The sequence below is a fragment of the Ranitomeya imitator genome, chromosome 1 (genome assembly GCF_032444005.1).
Source record: "Ranitomeya imitator isolate aRanImi1 chromosome 1, aRanImi1.pri, whole genome shotgun sequence".
Lineage (NCBI taxonomy): Eukaryota > Metazoa > Chordata > Amphibia > Anura > Dendrobatidae > Ranitomeya > Ranitomeya imitator.
In genome coordinates, this window is record NC_091282.1 from 256,480,621 (window position 1) to 256,504,014 (window position 23,394).

The following is a 23,394-nucleotide window of genomic DNA, read 5'->3' on the forward strand; positions in this document are numbered from 1 at the left end:
GCACATGGAAAATGGTGGCTCCGAAAATTATGCTCCTTGCAAACGCTGAAGTACACACTCATATAATGTGTCCCCTCACACCGTCAAACCATCCCGGAAGTGGGACTTTCCTTTGTAATGTGACACAGCACAGCCGTCATTCCAACCCCCTTGGTGCCGGGCACCACCTCCTCAACGTTGTTTGGTTCTGTCACGGAGCCCGCACTGTAATGTTATCCCTTGGCCATGCACAGTTAGCGGTGCCCGTCTTCTGACATCATGTAGGTGTCAGGCTGGCAGTGCCTGTGCGTCCAAGCTGCCCGAGATCCAACCTTGCAGTGTCATCTAATGTAGTCCCACTGCGGGCCAGGGATCCATGGGCATGCGCAGTGCATATCATCGCCTCTCACTCACCTCCTTCCTGCTTCTTCAGACTGTGCGGCGTCACGGCCGTGGCATGCTATTAGGGATCAGCTGACGCCGCCTAGTCTGAAGAAGCGTGAAGAAGGGGAGTGAGAGGCTAGTATATGCACTGCGCATGGCCATGGATACCAGGCCCACTGTGGGATCACATTAGACGACACTGCGAGGTGTGATTTCGGGCAGCGTGGACGCACAGGCGCAGCCAGGACGACAACAAATGATGTCAGAGGACGGGCAGCGCAAACTGTGCATGGCCAAGGGATAACATAACAGCGCAGGGTCCATGACGGAATCAAACAACGCTAAGGAGGCAGCGCACGGTGCCAAGGGGGTAGCAATGACGGCTGTGCTGTGTCACATTACAAAGGAAAGTCCCACCTCCGGGACGGTTGGACGGTGTGAGGGGACACATTACATGAGTGTGTAGTTCAGCGTTTGCAAGGAGCATAATTTCAAGAGCGACCTTTCCCTTGTGCAGTATTAGTGCTGCACATGGTGGCTCTTTCAGTAACAAACGCCTAGGGGGGGGGGGGGACAGGTCCCCTTACATTTTAGTTGTGCCAGCGTGGCGGTCGCATGACACGTTGCCGGATACACAGCTGGGGATCAGCTGACGTTACTGAACCCCAATAACAGAGGAGCGACTGTTGACTGTGCACACAGCACTTCCAGGCACCAACTGGCGGTGTTAGAGCCCAGGGACAGCAGGAGGAGCAGATTGGAGGTATTGCCGCACACACAGCTGGGGATCAGCTGACGTTACTGAACCCCAATAACAGAGGAGCGACTGTTGACTGTGCACACAGCACTTCCAGGCACCAACTGGCGGTGTTAGAGCCCAGGGACAGCAGGAGGAGCAGAGGAACAGAGTGTAGGCCGAAGCCTGATTGGAGCAAGTTGAAAGGAAACCTTTAACCCCCCCCCCCAAGACGTTTGTAGCTGAAAGAGCCATGTTGTGCAGCACTAAGGATGCAAAAGGAAAAGGTTGCTCTTTTAATTATGCTCCTTGCAAACACCGAAGTAAACACTAAAAATGTGTCCCTTTATACCGTTAAACCGTTCCGGAGGTGCGAATTTCCTTCGTAATGGGACACAGCACAGCTGTCATTCCTATCCCCTTGATGCCGTGCGCTGCCTCCTCAGCGTTGTTTTAAGCTGCCACGGAGCCTGCGCTGTTCTGTTAGCCCTTGGCCATGCCCAATTAGCGCTGCCTGTCTTCTGACATAATTTGGTGTCAGGCTGTCAGTGCCTGTGCGTCCACGCTGCTCCAGATCCCACCTCGCAGTCTCATCTAACGTAATCCCACTGCGGGCCTTGGAACCATGGGCATGCACAGTGCATAACCTCGACTCTCACTCCCCTCCTTCCCTCTTCTTCAGACTGTGCGGTGTCACGGCCGTGGCATGCTAGGGATCAGCTGACGGCGCACAGTCTAAAGAAGGCGGAGGGAAATGAGCGAGAGCCCGAGGGGAAGATATGCACTGCGCATGCCCATGGATCCCAGGCCCGCAGTGTGACTCAATCAGAAGACACTGCGAGGCGGGATCTCGGGCAGCGCGGCCGCACAGGCGCAGCCAGCCTGACACCAAATTATGTCAGAAGACAGGCAGCGCAAATAGGGCATGCCCAAGGGATAACAGAACAGCGCAGGCTCCGTGACAGCTTAAAACAACGCTGAGGAGGCAGCGCATGGCACCAAGGGGGTAGGAATGACGGCTGTGCTGCGTCACATTACGAAGGAAAGTCCCAGCTCCGGGACGGTATAACGGTATCAGTGAACACATTTTATAAGTGTTAAGTTCTGCGTGTGCAAAGAGCTAAAAAAAAAGAGCTACCTTTTCCTTGTGCAGCATTACTGCTGCACAAGATGGCTCTTTCAGTAACAAACGACGGGGGGGGGGGGGACAGGTTCCCTTACATTTAGGTTGTTGTGCCAGCGTGGCGGTCGCAGGACACATTGCCGGCTACACAGCTGGGGATCAGCTGACGTTACTGAAACCCAATAACACTGGGTCGTATGTTTTTACTGTGCAGCCTGCACTTCTGAGCCGCAACTGGCGGTGTTGGAGCCCAGGAATAGCAGTTCAGGTGGTAGAAAGATGAACACAGCAGGAGACCTGGATGACACCCAATTACTTAATCAGGCAGAGGAGTGGCAAATTCCTGCGAGATCCAGGCCTGGTTCATTTTCAGGAAAGTAAGCCGGTCAACGTTATCGGAGGATAGTCGCATGCGACGGTCTGTTAGTACACCACCTGCGGCACTAAAGACACGTTCCGATAAGACACTAGCCGCAGGGCAAGCCAGCACCTCCAATGCATACTGGCTTAGCTCTGGCCATGTATCCAGCTTAGAGACCCAAAACTTGAACGGGGAAGAGCCGTCTGGGAGTACAGTAAGAGGGCAAGCCATGTAGTCTGTCACCATCTGACGGAACCGTTGCCTCCTGCTGACTGGAGCCGCCGGTGATGGTGTAGACATTTGGGGCGGGCACACAAAAGTGTGCCAGAGTTGTGCCATACTGGGCTTGCCTTGGGCAGAGGCACTGCTTCTGCTCCCTCTTTGGGCAGAGCCTCCCCCACTGCCTCGACGCACTGAGCTGCTTTGTAAAGCACTAGCAGCACTCCTCTCAGTTGGACAGGAGAAGATGATGGAATTCACCAGTGTGTCGTGGTACTCCCGCAATTTACGCTCCCGGGTCAACGCAGGGATGAGGTTTTGGACGTTGTCCCGGTAGCGAGGATCGAGGAGGGTGAACACCCAATAATCAGGCATGTTGAGAATGTGGTCGATGCGGCGGTCGTTTCTCAGGCACTGCAGCATGAAATCCACCATGTGCTGCAGAGTGCCAACCGGCCCAGAAACGCTGTCCCCTGCTTGAGACATGATCTCTGCCCGCTCGTCATCACCCCACCCTCGCTGTACACACTGACCACTGGACAATTGTGTCGCTCCCTCCTCTGGACGGAGCTCTTCCTCCTCCATTGACTCCTCCTCATCCTCCTCACAAATTGGCCCCTGCGTACCCCTTTGTGAGGAACCACGTGGCGCTGACTCTCCAGAAGCTGATGGAAAAGGTGACTCCTCATCCTCCACCTCTTCCACCACATCATCCCTTAACCCTTGCAAAGTTTGCTGAAGCAGGCAGATAAGGGGGACAGTCATGCTGACTAGTGCATCATCTGCACTTGCCATCCGCGTGGAATAATCAAAAGGACGCAAAACCTGGCAGACGTCCTTCATAGTGGCCCACTCTGTGGTTGTGAAGTCTGATCGGCGCTGACTGCGACTTCTTTGCGCCTGATGCAGCTGGTACTCCATAACTGCTTGCTGCTGCTCACACAACCGCTCCAACATATGTAACGTGGAATTCCACCGGGTAGGTAGGTCACATATGATGCGGTGTTCCGGAAGGCGGAATCGGCGCTGCAGAGCAGCAATGCGGGATCTGGCCAAGCTGGAACGCCGCAAGTGAGCACACTCTAGGCGGACCTTGTGCAGCAGGGCATCAAGATCCGGATAGTCCCTCAGAAAACTCTGCACAACCAAATTGAGCACATGTGCCAGACATGGGATGTGAGTGAGGTTGCCAAGGGCCAAAGCTGCCACCAGATTTCGGCCATTGTCACACACTACCATGCCTGGCTGGAGATTCGCTGGCAGTAACCACACATCGCTCTCCTGCTTTATGGCATTCCAGAGCTCCTGCGCTGTGTGGCTTCGATGCCCCAATGAAACTAGTTTCAAGACGGCCTGCTGACGTTTGGCCACGGCTGTGCTCATGTCGGTCATAGGTAAACGTTCACGGGTCCATGTGGGGGTGGACTGTGACGGATCCTGCAGAGAGGAATCAGAGGAACTGGTGTAAGAGGAGGAGTCGATGCGTACAGACTGGATTCCTGCAATCCTTGGAGTGGGCAGGACACGTCCTGCGCCACTCGCACGATCTGTACCTGGCTCAACAACATTAACCCAATGGGCAGTGAGGGAAACATATCGCCCCTGTCCATGCTGACTGGTCCACGCATCGGTGGTGAGGTGGACCTTGCTACTGACGGCGTTCAGTAGCGCATGTTTTATGTTTGCCTCAACATGCCTGTGCAGGGCAGGGACAGCCTGCCTGCTGAAGTAAAAGCGGCTGGGCACCTTGTACTGTGGGACTGCCAATGCCATCAAGTCACGGAAGCTGTCAGTCTCCACCAGCCTGAACGAGAGCATTTCCAGGGACAACAGTTTGGCAATGCCTGCATTCAGAGCCTGTGCTCGGGGGTGGTTGGCCGAGAATGCCCGCCTTTTCTCCCATGCCTGTACTACCGATGGCTGTAGAGTAGACTGGGAGTGTGAGGATGACTGGGAAGGTGGTGCTGTGGGTGGAATTACACAAGGTCTCTGGGAGGAAGCCAAACCAGCTGTGCGTGAGCTGGAGGAAGAGGCAACACGAGCTGAAGAGGTGGTAGCTGCCGCTGTTGGTTGGCCTACATCTTCAGTGTGTTTCTGTAACTCCACCGCGTGCCTGGTCCGCACATGTTTCCACATATTTGTGGTATTGAGGTTGCTGACATTTTTCCCTCTTTTTACTTTATGATGACACAGCTTGCATTTGACAAAACAAATGTCATCTGCAACTGTGTCAAAAAAGGACCAGGCACTGCAAGTCTTGGGAGCGCCCTTTTTGGCTTTGGAAAGAGACAGGCTCCTAACGGGTGCCAAAGTGGAGGCTACAGGCTCCGCAGTCTTCCCCCTCCCTCTCCCTCTTTGGCCCGTAAGAGGAAGCTCTTCCTCTGAGCTGCTCCCACCACCTTCCTGTTCCTCACGCCACGATGGGTCAAGGACCTCATCATCTCCACTACCCTCTGCCACCAACTGCTCCTCCTGGGTAGTCTCAGCAGCACAGTACGCACGAGAAAGCGGCACCTGAGTTTCATCATCAGATGCGTACTGCGCTGTGGTCACCGGAGGCACTGGCCCACCTGCCTCTTCAGAGTCAGAGAGATAAAGCTTTTGGGCATCACTGCACACTGCCTCTTCTTCCATTTCTCCAATGCTGCTTGGCTGGCCCCCTGTTTCCAAGCCAAGAGATTCAGAGAACAGAAGTAGAGACGGCTCCTGTCCTGGGCTCTCTGACTGCCTGGCCAATTTGGCAGGTGGTGAAGAGACAGATGGCTGCTCTCCAGTGCTCTGTGCCTGAGAGGATGTGGCACTAACTGAAGTCGATGCCGAGGCGTTAGCTGCCATCCACCCGACAACGGCTTCAATTTGGTCTTCACGCAGCAGCGGTGCACGGCGCTCTCCGACAAAGCTGCGCATGAAGGACTGTTCCCTGCTGAAACTGAGTGACGACGAGTCACCGGCGCCCGCAGCAGGCACAGAATCACCACGTCCTCTCCCTGCTCCTCTCCCTGCTCCGCGCCCACGCCCACGTGCCTTACTCCCTGCCCTCTTCATCTTGGTTGACAGATAAAGATAAGCAGAAAAGTACTAAGGCCTTAGTGTGCTTATTCCTGTAATGCTCCTCCTAACAGGTGTAAGAAACACTAATGTTGTAAATTGTGGACTAAACTTTATTATTTTTCAAATGTGGCCTACACAAGTGTAAGTTGTGTTTGGTGAACTTAACCTTTTTTTTGGTGCAGATCGGGCTACAGAGCTAGTTTAAATCACACGGAGACCGTGCAGACAGCCGTAAACGGCGCTGCAAGGCCAAGAAACCCTCCTCTAGGTTATCCTATATAGTGTTTTTCCACTATTTAGCTGGATACAAGTGGAAAGACACTAATAGGAATTTTTTTTTTCAAATTTTAAACTGGCTGCACTATTTGAAAAAAAGGAAATTGTTTTTCAAGGTATGAGGCAGTAACGCACCCTGAGCTGAATCCAACCGGCTATGGCTGCACACAGACTACAGGGCGAGCTGGGCTCACACGGAGACCGTGCAGACAGCCGTAAACGGCGCTGCAAGGCCAAAAAACCCTCCTCTAGGTTATCCTATATAGTGTTTTTCCACTATTTAGCTGGATACGAGTGGAAAGACACTAATAGGAATTTTTTTTTTCAAATTTTAAACAGGCTGCACTATTTGAAAAAAAGGAAAATTTTTCTCAAGGTATGAGCCAGTAACGAACCCTGAGCTGAATCCAACCGGCTATGGCTGCACACAGACTACAGGGCGAGCTGGGCTCACACGGAGACCGTGCAGACAGCCGTAAACGGCGCTGCAAGGCCAAAAAACCCTCCTCTAGGTTATCCTATATAGTGTTTTTCCACTATTTAGCTGGATACGAGTGGAAAGACACTAATAGGAATTTTTTTTTTCAAATTTTAAACAGGCTGCACTATTTGAAAAAAAGGAAAATTTTTCTCAAGGTATGAGCCAGTAACGAACCCTGAGCTGAATCCAACCGGCTATGGCTGCACACAGACTACAGGGCGAGCTGGGCTCACACGGAGACCGTGCAGACAGCCGTAAACGGCGCTGCAAGGCCAAAAAACCCTCCTCTAGGTTATCCTATATAGTGTTTTTCCACTATTTAGCTGGATACGAGTGGAAAGACACTAATAGGAATTTTTTTTTTCAAATTTTAAACAGGCTGCACTATTTGAAAAAAAGGAAAATTTTTCTCAAGGTATGAGCCAGTAACGAACCCTGAGCTGAATCCAACCGGCTATGGCTGCACACAGACTACAGGGCGAGCTGGGCTCACACGGAGACCGTGCAGACAGCCGTAAACGGCGCTGCAAGGCCCAAAAACCCCCCTCTAGGTTATCCTATGTAGTGTTTTTCCACAATAGAGCTGGAGACTGGTGGAAAAACACTAATAGGAAATTTGAGAAAAAATGTGCAGCAGGCTGCACTAAGAGCAAAAAAGAACAACTGTGTGAGGCAGTGTGAACCCCCCCTGAGCTGAATACAACCGGGTATATGGCTGCACACAGACTACAGAGTGAGCTGCACACACACACACACAGAGACCTTGCAGAACGCTGTTAAAACAGCGCTGCAAGGCAAGAGCAAGGTGAACAGTGAAGAACACACAGCGTTTTGCTAAATTAGCCTTTGGAAAGGAAAATAAAGCAATTAGCTAGCTCAACTGGCCCTCAGTTAGAACACAGCGTCCTGTCCCTAACTGAAATCACAGCAGAGTGAGCGCAAAATGGCGGCAGCGCTTTTTTATAGTGCAGAGTGACATCATTTCAGCAGCCAATCCAAGCCTTGCCAGTACTTACATGCCCACCATGCTAAACAGGATGTGCCCACACTTTCATTCATTCCTCATTGGCTGCTGCGTTCAATTTGAATTCTGGGAACTTCCGATTCCGGTATCCGATACGCGGGAAGTATCGGAATTCAGTATCGGAATTCCGATACCGCAAATATCGGCCGATACCCGATACTTGCGGTATCGGAATGCTCAACACTAGTCACCAGCAATGAGGAGTAATAGACAGATCATTAGAAGGTGGGAGCAGGATAGGACATGATGTGGCCGTGTGTGTCTGGAGAAAAAGGATTGTATGTGGAGGAACAGTTCTGAGGGGAAGGTGAGATGGCTGGGGAGTATGGAGGAAGAAATGACTAGTTCCTTACTAGGTGGAGTGATTGCAGGAGATTGTAAGAAGGAAAGTAGTATGGGGGTGAAAGAGAATAGAAACCAAAACATGTACCAGAGAGCCTCCACTATCACTACCAGCCAGTGCCCTATTAAATGTACCAGAGAGCCTCCACTATCACTACCAGCCAGTGCCCTATTAAATGTACCAGAGAGCCTCCACTATCACTACCAGCCAGTGCCCTATTAAATGTACCAGAGAGCCTCCACTATCAGTACCAGCCGGTGTCCTATTAAATGTACCAGAGAGCCTCCACTATCAGTACCAGCCAGTGCCCTATTAAATGTACCAGGGAGCCTCCACTTTCACTACCAGCCAGTGCCCTATTAAATGTACCAGAGAGCCTCCTCTATCACTACCAGCCGGTGCCCTATTAAATGTACCAGAGAGCCTCCACTATCACTATCAGCCAATGCCCTATTAAATGTACCAGAGAGCCTCCACGATCACTACCAGCCAGTGCCCTATTAAATGTACCAGAGAGCCTCCACTATCAGTACCAGCCGGTGCCCTATTAAATGTACCAGAGAGCCTCCACTATCACTACCAGCCAGTGCCCTATTAATTGTACCAGAGAGCCTGCACTATCACTACCAGCCGGTGCCCTATTAAATGTACCAGAGAGCCTGCACTATCACTACCAGCCGGTGCCCTATTAAATGTACCAGAGAGCCTCCACTATCACTACCAGCCAGTGCCCTATTAAATGTACCAGAGAGCCTGCACTATCACTACCAGCCAGTGCCCTATTAAATGTACCAGAGAGCCTGCACTATCACTACCAGCCAGTGCCCTATTAAATGTACCAGGGAGCCTCCATTATCACTACCAGCCGATGCCCTATTAAATGTACCAGGGAGCCTCCACTATCACTACCAGCCAGTGCCCTATTAAATGTACCAGAGAGCCTGCACTATCACTACCAGCCAGTGCCCTATTAAATGTACCAGAGAGCCTGCACTATCACTACCAGCCGGTGCCCTATTAAATGTACCAGAGAGCCTCCACTATCACTACCAGCCAGTGCCCTATTAAATGTACCAGAGAGCCTGCACTATCACTACCAGCCAGTGCCCTATTAAATGTACCAGAGAGCCTACACTATCACTACCAGCCGGTGCCCTATTAAATGTACCAGAGAGCCTACACTATCACTACCAACCGGTGCCCTATTAAAAGTACCAGAGAGCCTCCACTATCACTACCTATCAGTTGGTTCCCTATTAAAAGTACCAGAGAGTCTCCACTATCACTACCAGCTGGTGCCTGTCATGGGGCTACCGCGACAGAGAGGTTCCAGAGAACCGCAGCGCTCTGGGCCTCGCTCACACACAGTGAACAGAAGCTCTTCTCCTGTATTTTGACCTGGCTGCTTTGTGCCAGCAAAGCAGGAGTTAACCTTATTTGCTAAGTTGCTGTGAGCTGGGTCTCTCAGCTGAAGTGGATGTTTGTAATCTGATCCTCTATATCAGCCCTGGGCAAGATGCGGCCCGCGGGCTTCAGGAAAATGGCCACGGGAGGCCGCGCGTGTGCAGATGGAGATCGCGGCGGCCATTTTCCTGAAGCCGAGTTTGCAGATTTAGATCTCGGCTTCAGGAAAATCAGTCAGTGCCCTATTAAAAGTCCCAGAGAGCCTCCACTATCACTACCAGCCAGTTACCAATTAAAAGTACCAGGAAGCCGCCACTATCACTACCAGCCGGTGCTCTATTAAAAGTCCCAGAGAGCCTCCACTATCACTATAAGCCAGTGAAGTACCAGGGAGCCTCCACTATCAGTTCCAGCCAATGCCCTATTAAATGTACCAGAGAACCTCCACTATCAGTACCAGCCGGTAAACTGTTAAATGTGTACGTCAAGGAGCCGCCACTATCAGTACCGGTCATGTTATTATCTGGTGGCCTAGGAGCAGCATGAGACGTACTCTGGAGAAGGTGGTACCTGTACTGACCGCAAACCTTGAACTTATCACCGCAACTAGAAGTAGCCGTGGGATGTACCTAACACTCCCTAGACACCTCGACACAGCCTAAGGACTAACTTCCCCTAAAGATAGAAACGGGAAAACTATCTTGCCTCAGAGAAAATCCCCAAAGGAAAGACAGCCCCCCACAAATATTGACTGTGAGAGGAGAGGGAAATGACATACGCAGACTGAAATCAGGATTTAGCAAAGGAGGCCATTCTAGCTAAAAAGAAAGAATAGGACAGAGAACTATGCGGTCAGTATTAAAACACTAGAAAATATCCACCACAGAAAATACAAATCTCCACATCTGACTAAAGACATGGAGGGTATATCTGCATCTCCAGAGATACAGCTTCGCTGCAAAAAAATCCTTACACAGACAAAGCTGGACAAGACAAAACATGAAAATGCACTGAACTATAAGGCCCACAGCATGTGGACAGCAAAAACAAAGCCAGAACTTATCTTTGTTGAAATGAACAGCAAAACAGGAGAGACCAGGTATGGATGTGAATCCTCCAAAAACAATGGACAACTGGCACTGACTAAAGGATCAAGCAAGACTAAATAGCCCAGTCCAAATTGCAATAAGTGGACACACCTGATAAATGCTGCGATCCAAAGACAGCAGCACTACCACTCATAACCACCGGAGGGAGCACAAGAGCAGAATTCACAACAAGGTCAGTGCCCTATTAAAAAATGCCAGCTGTGCTCCACTAACACTGCCAGCTGTAGTGTGGATCCCGTCTTACATCTGTATTCCTGCACTATATTTCTAGTTCTCAAATGTTTCTTTCCTGCCTCTGGCCTCCTGGTAGACAGGCAGAATTAGAAAATATCTAAAATAAAACCTTTTAGATTGATGGAAGGTAAAGTATATTCGCACATTGCATTTTTACCCTGTTGTTCCCACGCATTTTGCAGTTTTACCAGCAGAGTGAATGAGATTTCTGAACTCTCATTGCATATTTTTTCGTTGCAAATGTGAATCAGTTTCAGATCTGCAGCATGTCAATTTTCTCACCCATTTTGCAGCATTTTTCACCCATTTCAATTAATGAGTAAAATAAAGCGCATCAAAAACTTGCGCAAAAAGGTGCGTATTTTACTCAGGATTATTCCTACCAACACTCCAGTATTTGCAGAAGACTTTTCTGCTGCAAGTATTGAATATCTGACCATACCCTTAGGCTGTGTTCACAGGTTGCATTCATGCTGCAGTTTTTTGCCACAATTGTGTCATTACAGCATCATTTTGCTGTGATTTTCAAAAATAGCAATAAAAAAAGCAACAAAAACGCAACGCCGCTTCAATGTGTGAACACAGCCTTGTTGAACATATGAGAGGACACAATTGAACAATCAAAGAATACCATCTACCATATAGCACCATTGAATCCATGGTGCTGTACATAAGAAGGGGTTACATCAATATACATATATACGGTAACTTACAGTAAATAAACTAACAATGACAGACTGGTACAGAGGGAAGAGGACCATGCCCTTGCGGGCTTACATTCTACAGGATTATAGGGAAGGAGACAGTAGCTCGGGGGTTGCAGTAGCTCCGATGGTGTTGAGGTGGCCGTGTGGTTATTACAGGTTGTAGGCTTTTTTGAAGAGATGAGTTTTCAGGTTCCGTTTGAAGGATCCCAATGTGGTGGATAATTGGACGTGTTGGGGCACAGAATTCCAAAGGATGGGGGATAGTAAAAAGAAATCTTGGAGGCGATTGGGCGAGGAGCGAATAAGTGTGGAGGAGAGAAGGAGGTCTTGGGAGGACCAGAGATTACGTTAAGGAAGATATTTGGAGATTAGTTTGGAAATATACAGAGGAGAAAGGTTATGGATGGCGTTGTAAGTCAGTGTAAGTAGTTTAAACTGGATACGTAGGGAAATTGGGAGCCAGTGAAGGAATTTGCAAAGAGGAGTAGCAAGGAGAGAGATTAATTAGTCGGGCAGCAGAGTTACTGGAGAGGAGTGAGAGTGTTAGAAGGTAGGCCATATAGGAGGATGTTGTAGTAGACAAGGAAGGAGATGATTAGGACATGCACAAGCATTTTGGTAGAGTGAGGGTTGAGGAAAGAACTGATTCTGGAAATATGTTTGAGCTGGAGGCGATAGGAGGTGGCGAGAGCTTGGATGTGCGGTTTGAAGGACAGGGCAGAGTCAAGGGTTACTCCAAGGCAGCAGATTTCTGGGACAGGTGAAAGTGTGATGTCATTTATTGTGATTGATAGATCATGTAGGGAAGATATGCGAGATGGAGGAAAGATAATTAGTTCAGATTTATCCACATTGAGCTTGATGAAGTGAGAGGAGAAGAAGGAGGATATGGCTGATAGACCCTCTGGGATTCTGGACAGCAGAGAGGTGACATCTGGGTCAGAGAGGTAGATCTGAGTGTTGTCAGCATATAGATGGTACTGGAAGCCATAGGACTTTATGAGTTGTCCCAGGCCAAGGGTATAGATTGAGAAGAGGAGGGGTCCTAGGACAGAGCCTTGAGGGACACCAACTGAGAGAGATTGAGATGAGGAGGTAGTGTGGGAGTAGAAAACGCTAAATGTGCAGTTGGTAAGGTATGAGGAGATCCAGGATAGCGTAAGGTCACCAAAGGAAGAAATATCTGTAGCAAGAGGCAGTGGTCAACTGTGTCGAAGGCAGAGGACAGGTCTAGAAGGAGGAGTATAGTGAATTGTCTGTTAGCTTTGGCTGTAAGTAAGTCATTAGTAAGTTTGGTCAGGGCAGTCTCAGTGGAATAGTGGGGACGGAAGCCAGATTGTAGGTTGTCGAATAGTGAGTTAGATGCAAAGTTTAGCGTTGACGTGCTGCTCAAGGAGTTTAGAAGCAAATGGGAGTAGAAATATGAGGCGATAGCTGGACATAGCACTCGGCTCAGGTACGGATTGGGGCTGAAATTCAGCCCTGGCATTTGAAATCACACATCCATGCTGTCCCGGTCTCAAGCACCAGACGGGATATATTATCCTGGATGGAGGAATGCAAGATTTTACTACAAGACCAATATTTCTAATGATTCCTGTGGCCTGCTGAAGTAAGTGACGGAGTCAGCGAATTTGTTCTCCGTCACAACTCTTAACAGTATGGGTGTCTTCAGGACACCGATTCTGTCAACAAGGTAGCAGACAAGGCGGCCCATGATCAGACAGGCCCTTCTGGCATTTGCCAGATGGCCAGTCCGGCCCTGGCTCAGGACAAGGGATGACTTTTTGAGGATAGGTGTGATTGTGGCATGTTTAAAAGCAGAATGGAAGGTACCAGAAGTTATTGATAGGTTGGAGAGATGGGTTTGTGATGCGATAAGTGTGGTGGTGAGGTTGAGGAGTAGATGGGATGGGGTCAAGTGCACAAGTGGTGAGGTGTGATTTGAAGAGGAGATGAGCAAACTGTCCTTCAGTGATTTTGGAGATGGAAGTCATGAGGTTAGGGCATTGGTCTGGTATACAGTATACAAAGGGGTTGTGGTGGTCGGACAATAAAGACTTGCCTTGTTTGGTCTATCTTGTGCTTGAAGTGCGTGGCAAAGTCCTTGGCAGAGATTAGGGAAGTCGGAGGGGGCAGTGGTGGGAGGAGGAGGGAATTAAAAGTGTTGAACAACTGTTCGGGGTTGTGAGATAAGGAAGATGCAAGGGATGTAAAGTAGACCTGTTTAGCAGAGGTGAGAGCTGATTTGAATGCAAGTGTTGCTTGTTTGAATGTAGTGAAGTCATCTTGCAAATGCGTTTTCTTCCAACGCTGCTCTGCAATTCTGGATACTTGTCGAAGCTTTTTAGTGATGTTATTGTGCCAGGGTTGTCTATTGATTCATCACACTCTGCTGTGCATGAGAGGGGCGACACTGAGTCGATAGCTGATGCAAGAGTGGCATTGTAGAAACTAGTGGCAGTGTCTGTGTTGTGGAGTGAAGATATGGAGGACAGTGGTAGAATAGAGTCAGAGTGTGCGAGTGTCTAGATGCGTGAGGTTTCTGCGGGGGTGCGCAAATTGGTGGACATGGGTGACCGGTGAGGAGGACAGGGATGAGAAAATGAGCAGATGGTGGTCAGATAGAGGGAGAGGAGAGGTTGTGAAGTTAGATAGGAAGCAGAGACGGGTGAAGACCAGGTCTAATGTATGTTCATCTGTGTAAGTGGCTGAGGAGGATCACTGCGTAAGTCCAAAAGATGAAGTGAACGACACGAGTTTAAAGGCCTATGCATCATTTAATGTTATGCATTCTATCTTTCTCCTAGAACCAGAAGAGCTAGTAGCACAGAGCACAGGACCACATGAAGACGATATTAACCCTCCACTCACCGATAGAACAGACCTGACCATAAAATCTGCTGACACAAACTCACTGGATCCATCTAGTGGCAGTAAGAAAAAAAATATTATTTGTGTTCTATTACCATAGGTATAGTCAGGGGCCAACACGGACAAAAGAGGGCCCTATGCAAGAATGATATATGTCTCATCATAATGCACATTTCATCCTGCTTTGGAGGTAGAAGTGGTCTCACTTTTTAGGCCCAGGTTGCACCAATCATACGTCCTCTGTTATGTTTGCTAATGACAGGTGTTATGAAGGCAATCCAGAAACACAGTGTGCTTAGCGATCAGAGCGCACACAGTGATCTGACAAATACCCAAAAATACAAGAACGAGCTCTGAGACGTGGAAACTCTGTAGACTGCACACCTGATCCTATCCTAAACACAACTAAAAGCGGCTGTGGATTGCGCCTAACAACTACCTAGGCAACTCGGCACAGCCTAAGAAACTAGCTAGCCTGAAGATAGAAAAATAGGCCTGACTTGCCCCAGAGAAATTCCCCAAAGGAAAAGGCAGCCCCCCCACATATAATGACTGTGAGTAAGATGAAAAGACAAAACGTAGGGATGAAATAGATTCAGCAAAGTGGGGCCCGATATTCTAGGACAGAGCGAGGACAGTAAAGCGAACTTTGCAGTCTACAAAAAACCCTAAAGCAAAACCACGCAAAGGGGGCAAAAAAAAAACCCACCGTGCCGAACTAACGGCACGGCGGTACATCCTTTGCGTCTCAGAGCTTCCAGCAAAACAAAAAACAAGCTGGACAGAAAAAAAGCAACAAAAAAACAAAAAGCACTTAGCTATACAGAGCAGCAGGTCATAGGAACAATCAGGAGAAGCTCAGATCCAACACTGAAACATTGACAAGGAGCAAGGATAGCAGCATCAGGCGGAGTTAAGTAATGAAGCAGTTAACGAGCTCACCAGAACACCTGAGGGAGGAAGCTCAGAAGCTGCAGTACCACTTGTGACCACAGGAGTGAATTCAGCCACAGAATTCACAACAGTACCCCCCCCCCTTGAGGAGGGGTCACCGAACCCTCACCAGAGCCCCCAGGCCGACCAGGATGAGCCGCATGAAAGGCACGAACAAGATCGGAAGCTTGAACATCAGAGGCAAAAACCCAGGAATTATCTTCCTGAGCATAACCCTTCCATTTAACCAGATACTGGAGTTTCCGTCTAGAAACACGAGAATCCAAATTCTTCTCCACAATATACTCCAATTCCCCCTCCACCAAAACCGGGGCAGGAGGCTCAACAGATGGAACCATAGGTGCCACGTATCTCCGCAACAACGACCTATGGAATACATTATGTATGGAAAAGGAGTCTGGGAGGGTCAAACGAAAAGACACAGGATTGAGAACCTCAGAAATCCTATACGGACCAATAAAACGAGGTTTAAATTTAGGAGAGGAAACCTTCATAGGAATATGACGAGAAGATAACCAAACCAGATCCCCAACACGAAGTCGGGGACCCACACGGCGTCTGCGATTAGCGAAAAGTTGAGCTTTCTCCTGGGACAAGATCAAATTGTCCACTACCTGAGTCCAGATCTGCTGCAACCTATCCACCACAGAATCCACACCAGGACAGTCCGAAGACTCAACCTGTCCTGAAGAGAAACGAGGATGGAACCCAGAATTGCAAAAAAATGGAGAAACCAAGGTAGCCGAGCTGGCCCGATTATTAAGGGCGAACTCAGCCAACGGCAAAAAGGACACCCAATCATCCTGGTCTGCAGAAACAAAACATCTCAGATATGTTTCCAAGGTCTGATTGGTTCGTTCGGTCTGGCCATTAGTCTGAGGATGGAAAGCCGAGGAAAAGGACAGGTCAATGCCCATCCTACCACAAAAGGCTCGCCAAAACCTTGAAACAAACTGGGAACCTCTGTCAGAAACAATATTCTCAGGAATGCCATGCAACCGAACCACATGCTGAAAGAACAAAGGTACCAAATCAGAGGAGGAAGGCAATTTAGCCAAGGGCACCAGATGGACCATTTTAGAAAAGCGATCACAGACCACCCAAATGACTGACATCTTTTGAGAAACGGGAAGGTCAGAAATGAAATCCATCGAAATATGTGTCCAAGGCCTCTTTGGGACCGGCAAGGGCAAAAGCAACCCACTGGCACGAGAACAGCAGGGCTTAGCCCTAGCACAAATCCCACAGGACTGCACAAAAGTACGTACATCCCGTGACAGAGATGGCCACCAGAAGGATCTAGCCACTAACTCTCTGGTACCAAAGATTCCAGGATGACCAGCCAACACCGAACAATGAAGTTCAGAGATAAGTTTATTAGTCCACCTATCAGGGACGAACTGTTTCTCTGCTGGACAACGATCAGGTTTATTCGCCTGAAATTTTTGCAGCACCCGCCGCAAATCAGGGGAGATGGCAGACACAATGACTCCTTCCTTGAGGATACCCGCTGGCTCAGATAAACCCGGAGAGTCGGGCACAAAACTCCTAGACAGAGCATCCGCCTTCACATTTTTAGAGCCCGGAAGGTACGAAATCACAAAGTCGAAGCGGGCAAAAAATAACGACCAACGGGCCTGTCTAGGATTCAAGCGCTTGGCAGACTCGAGATAAGTCAAGTTCTTATGATCAGTCAATACCACCACGCGATGCTTAGCTCCTTCAAGCCAATGACGCCACTCCTCGAATGCCCACTTCATGGCCAGCAACTCTCGATTGCCCACATCATAATTACGCTCAGCGGGCGAAAACTTCCTGGAAAAGAAAGTACATGGTTTCATCACTGAGCAATCAGAACCTCTCTGTGACAAAACCGCCCCTGCTCCAATCTCAGAAGCATCAACCTCGACCTGGAACGGAAGAGAAACATCTGGCTGACACAACACAGGGGCAGAACAAAAACGACGCTTCAACTCCTGAAAAGCTTCCACAGCAGCAGAAGACCAATTAACCAAATCAGCACCCTTCTTGGTCAAATCGGTCAATGGTTTGGCAATGCTAGAAAAATTACAGATGAAGCGACGATAAAAATTAGCAAAGCCCAGGAACTTTTGCAGACTTTTCAGAGATGTCGGCTGAATCCAATCCTGGATGGCTTGGACCTTAACTGGATCCATCTCGATAGTAGAAGGGGTAAAGATGAACCCAAAAAATGAAACTTTCTGCACACCGAAGAGACACTTTGATCCCTTCACAAACAAAGAGTTAGCACGCAGGACCTGAAAAACCATTCTAAATTTCAAAAACCTGACCTGCACATCCAAACATAGACTGAGTGTGAACAGGTGCTGAACCCAGAGTCGCCAACTCGTATATAGTTAAATAAAAAGGGCAGCACACTGCAGCGCCAAAACATGTAAACTTGAAAAAACGAAATTTGAACTGCATTACTGCACTAGAAATATGAAAAATGAGAGCTTTTAGCGCACAAAAATGGCCAATTTTATGTGTACCTCGTAGCCACGTTAAGGCATCTCTCTTATACGAGGTCCTAAGTTTGACCTACCTCACTGAGAATAAACGTCTCCATCTGAATGGGTACATGCAAAAACCTCTTCTTGGACTCAAATTCTCTCTCTATGTGGAGGGGTATTGGACCTACTATAATTAAAACACCTGAAGCTAGGAGGCGGGGAGTGCACGATCAGAAGGCTAGAGAATACATTTCAAAAACCTGACCTGCACATCCAAACATAGACTGAGTGTGAACAGGTGCTGAACCCAGAGTCGCCAACTCGTATATAGTTAAATAAAAAGGGCAGCACACTGCAGCGCCAAAACATGTAAACTTGAAAAAACGAAATTTGAACTGCATTACTGCACTAGAAATATGAAAAATGAGAGCTTTTAGCGCACAAAAATGGCCAATTTTATGTGTACCTCGTAGCCACGTTAAGGCATCTCTCTTATACGAGGTCCTAAGTTTGACCTACCTCACTGAGAATAAACGTCTCCATCTGAATGGGTACATGCAAAAACCTCTTCTTGGACTCAAATTCTCTCTCTATGTGGAGGGGTATTGGACCTACTATAATTAAAACACCTGAAGCTAGGAGGCGGGGAGTGCACGATCAGAAGGCTAGAGAATACATTTCAAAAACCTGACCTGCACATCCAAACATAGACTGAGTGTGAACAGGTGCTGAACCCAGAGTCGCCAACTCGTATATAGTTAAATAAAAAGGGCAGCACACTGCAGCGCCAAAACATGTAAACTTGAAAAAACGAAATTTGAACTGCATTACTGCACTAGAAATATGAAAAATGAGAGCTCTCATTTTTCATATTTCTAGTGCAGTAATGCAGTTCAAATTTCGTTTTTTCAAGTTTACATGTTTTGGCGCTGCAGTGTGCTGCCCTTTTTATTTAACTGAAAAACCATTCTGACCTGCTTCACATGAGACTCCCAATCATCTGAGAAGATCAAAATGTCATCCAAGTAAACAATCAGGAATTTATCCAGATACTCACGGAAGATGTCATGCATAAAAGACTGAATCACAGATGGAGCATTGGCAAGTCCGAACGGCATCACTAGATACTCAAAATGACCCTCGGGCGTATTGAATGCAGTTTTCCATTCATCTCCTTGCCTGATTCTCACCAGATTATATGCACCACGAAGATCTATCTTAGTGAACCAACTAGCCCCCTTAATCCGAGCAAACAAGTCAGATAACAATGGCAAGGGATACTGAAATTTAACAGTGATCTTATTAAGAAGGCGGTAATCAATACACGGTCTCAGCGAACCATCCTTCTTGGCTACAAAGAAGAACCCTGCTCCCAGTGGTGATGACGATGGGCGAATATGTCCCTTCTCCAGGGATTCCTTCACATAACTGCGCATAGCGGCGTGTTCGGGCACGGATAAATTAAATAATCGACCTTTAGGGAATTTACTACCAGGAATCAAATTGATAGCACAATCACAATCCCTATGCGGAGGTAGAGCATCGGACTTGGGCTCTTCAAATACATCCTGATAATCAGACAAGAACTCTGGGACCTCAGAAGGGGTGGATGACGAAATCGACAAAAATGGAACATCACCATGTACCCCCTGACAACCCCAGCTGGATACCGACATGGAATTCCAATCCAATACTGGATTATGGGTTTGTAGCCATGGCAACCCCAACACGACCACATCATGCAGATTATGCAACACCAGAAAGCGAATAACTTCCTGATGTGCAGGAGCCATGCACATGGTCAGCTGGGCCCAGTATTGAGGTTTATTCTTGGCCAAAGGTGTAGCATCAATTCCTCTCAATGGAATAGGACACCGCAAAGGCTCCAAGAAAAACCCACAACGTTTAGCATAATCCAAATCCATCAGATTCAGGGCAGCGCCCGAATCCACAAACGCCATAACAGAAAACGACGACAAAGAGCATATCAAGGTAATGGACAGAAGGAATTTGGACTGTACAGTACCAATGACGGCAGACCTAGCGGACCGCTTAGTGCGCTTAGGACAATCAGAAATAGCATGAGTGGAATCACCACAGTAGAAACACAGACCATTCAGACGTCTGTATTCCTGCCGTTCAACTCTAGTCATAGTCCTATCGCACTGCATAGGCTCAGGTTTAACCTCAGGCAGTACCGCCAAATGGTGCACAGATTTACGCTCGCGCAAGCGTCGACCGATCTGAATGGCCAAAGACAAAGACTCATTCAAACCAGCAGGCATAGGAAATCCCACCATGACATCCTTAAGAGCCTCAGAGAGACCCTTTCTGAACAAAGCTGCCAGCGCAGATTCATTCCACTGAGTGAGTACTGACCATTTCCTAAATTTCTGACAATATACTTCTATATCATCCTGACCCTGGCACAAAGCCAGCAAATTTTTCTCAGCCTGATCCACTGAATTAGGCTCATCGTACAGCAATCCGAGCGCCAGGAAAAACGCATCGACACTACTCAATGCAGGATCTCCTGGCGCAAGAGAAAATGCCCAGTCTTGAGGGTCGCCGCGCAAAAAAGAAATAATAATCAAAACCTGTTGAATAGGATTACCAGAAGAATGAGGTTTCAAGGCCAGAAATAGCTTACAATTATTTTTGAAACTTAGAAACTTAGTTCTATCTCCAAAAAACAAATCAGGAATAGGAATTCTTGGTTCTAACATAGATTTCTGATCAATAGTATCTTGAATTTTTTGTACATTTGTAACGAGATTATCCATTGAAGAGCACAGACCCTGAATATCCATGTCCACACCTGTGTCCAGAATCACCCAAATGTCTAGGGGAAAAAAAAAAAGTGAAGACAGAGCAGAAAAAAAAAAAAAAAAATGATGTCAGAACTTTTTCTTTCCCTCTATTGAGAATCATTAGTTTGGCTCCTTGTACTATTATGTTTGCTAATGACAGGTGTTATGAAGGCAATCCAGAAACACAGTGTGCTTAGCGATCAGAGCGCACACAGTGATCTGACAAATACCCAAAAATACAAGAACGAGCTCTGAGACGTGGAAACTCTGTAGACTGCACACCTGATCCTATCCTAAACACAACTAAAAGCGGCTGTGGATTGCGCCTAACAACTACCTAGGCAACTCGGCACAGCCTAAGAAACTAGCTAGCCTGAAGATAGAAAAATAGGCCTGACTTGCCCCAGAGAAATTCCCCAAAGGAAAAGGCAGCCCCCCACATATAATGACTGTGAGTAAGATGAAAAGACAAAACGTAGGGATGAAATAGATTCAGCAAAGTGGGGCCCGATATTCTAGGACAGAGCGAGGACAGTAAAGCGAACTTTGCAGTCTACAAAAAACCCTAAAGCAAAACCACGCAAAGGGGGCAAAAAAAAACCCACCGTGCCGAACTAACGGCACGGTGGTACACCCTTTGCGTCTCAGAGCTTCCAGCAAAACAAAAAACAAGCTGGACAGAAAAAAAGCAACAAAAAAACAAAAAGCACTTAGCTATACAGAGCAGCAGGTCACAGGAACAATCAGGAGAAGCTCAGATCCAACACTGAAACATTGACAATTAGCAAGGATAGCAGCATCAGGCGGAGTTAAGTAATGAAGCAGTTAACGAGCTCACCAGAACACCTGAGGGAGGAAGCTCAGAAGCTGCAGTACCACTTGTGACCACAGGAGTGAATTCAGCCACAGAATTCACAACAGTCCTCCCATGTATATAATAAAAAAAAGTTTGTCTTGCTCCTACAAATTCACGGATAGTCTGTAAAAATAAGAGACTGTTGTCAATTATATGTAAGAAATGTAGATGCATCTGGGACTTCCTGAAGCTAGGGTTTGTATGCCGGTTAAGGCTTGTTCACACTGTCCATGAAATAAAAGACAGCACTTGGACCAATGTTATTCAATGGGACAGTGCATATGAGCGATTTTTCACTTTAGGATTAGATTTACCCAGGAACGAAAATACCATTGGTGAAACCTGTGCAGCCACATAGGGGCCCAAGAGGTAAGGGGTCCGTCTCTGCCTCCAATGTAGGGCCAGTAAATTGTCCTGCACAGGGGTCCTCTTCTGTCTGAGTCCGGTCCTGTACTTATCCTCTCAACAGATAAACTAATGATGTAAAATTGTGATTTGCATGTAGAGAAAGAAGAGGCATCGGACAATACCAGTCTGCACATAGACTCCGATGGAAAGGCAGAGGCTTATATTCCTTTGGGGACTGACAGTGGCCCGGAATCAGGCCAAGAAGAAGCTGCTGACAGTGAAAATGTGACTCCCATCAAACTCACTGTAAGAATGAACTGATTGATCAGCTGCCATCTATCATATCTGCAGCTTTTATTTATTTGTTTAATGGCAGTTTTTCTGTTATTTACGGTATATAGGAGATTTGTGGCTGTTATATACTAATACCATTATTTCGGTTTAGTATGTATTTTTTATACTGGGGAATGACACTATATATAATAACTAGCTTTTTCCAGCCAGCTAACGCTCAGCACCCTCATTGCTATCTAATTAACGCTGCTGGTGATTAAAGTAAAGTAAATAATGACAGCATTCAATAGCACTTACGCAGGTGGTAAATTAACTTAAAATGAAGTTAATAACAGTGTGGGGACGGAGCCTCGTGTGGTAATGTGTGGGGACGGAGCCTCGTGTGGTAATGTGTGGGGACGGAGCCGTGTGTGGTAATGTGTGGGGACGGAGCCTCGTGTGGTAATGTGTGGGGATGGAGCCTCATGTGGTAATATTGGGGGACGGAGCCTCGTGTCGTAATGTGTGGGGACGGAGCCTCGTGTGGTAATGTGTGTGGACGGAGCCTCGTGTGGTAATGTGTGGGGACGGAGCCTCATGTGGTAGTGTGTGGGGACGGAGCCTCGTGCGGTAATTCGTGGGGACGGAGCTTTGTGTGGTAATGTGGGGGGGACGGAGCCTCGTGCGGTAATTTGTGGGGACAGAGTTTCGTGTAGTAATGTGGGGGGACGGAGCATCATGTGGTAATGTGCGGGGAGGGAGCCTCGTGTGGTAATGTGGGGACGGAGCCTCGTGTGGTAATGTGTGGGGACGGAGCCTCGTGTGGTAATGTGTGGGAACGGAGCCTTGTGTGGTAATGTGTGGGGACAGAGCCTCGTGTGGTAATGTGTGGGGACGGAGCCTCTTGTGGTAATGTGTGGGGATGGAGCCTCGTGTGGTAATGTGTGGGGACGGAGCCTCGTGTGGTAATGTGTGGGGACGGAGCCTCGTGTGGTAATGTGTGGGGACGGAGCCTCGTGTGGTAATGTATGGGGACGGAGCTTTGTGTGGTAATGTGTGGGGACGGAGCCTCGTACGGTAATGTGGAGGGACGGAGCCTCGTGTGGTAATGTGCGGGGACGGAGCCTCGTGTAGTAATGTGTGGGGACGGAGCCTCGTGCGGTAATTTGTGGGGACAGAGTTTCGTGTAGTAATGTGCGGGGAGGGAGCCTCATGTGGTAATGTGGGGGCAACAGAGCCTCGTGTGGTAATGTGTGGGGACCGAGCCTCGTGTGGTAATGTGTGGGGACAGAGCCTCATGTGGTAATGTGGGGGGGGTGGCATTATGTGTGGCAATGTGGTGGGGGGGCGGGATTATGTGTGGTAATGTGGTGG

The 23,394-nt window shown here is 48.2% G+C and overlaps 1 protein-coding gene across 1 annotated transcript in view; it reads left to right on the forward strand.

The window, feature by feature from the left end:
* DNAH10 (dynein axonemal heavy chain 10) overlaps nt 1-23,394 on the forward strand; it is a 255,018-nt gene that overhangs the window by 31,122 nt on the left and 200,502 nt on the right. Inside the window, exons 2-3 of the mRNA XM_069755992.1 lie at nt 14,242-14,367; nt 21,905-22,053. Of these exons, the coding sequence (XP_069612093.1) occupies nt 14,242-14,367; nt 21,905-22,053 (275 nt within the window). The remainder of the gene's footprint in view (nt 1-14,241; nt 14,368-21,904; nt 22,054-23,394) is intronic.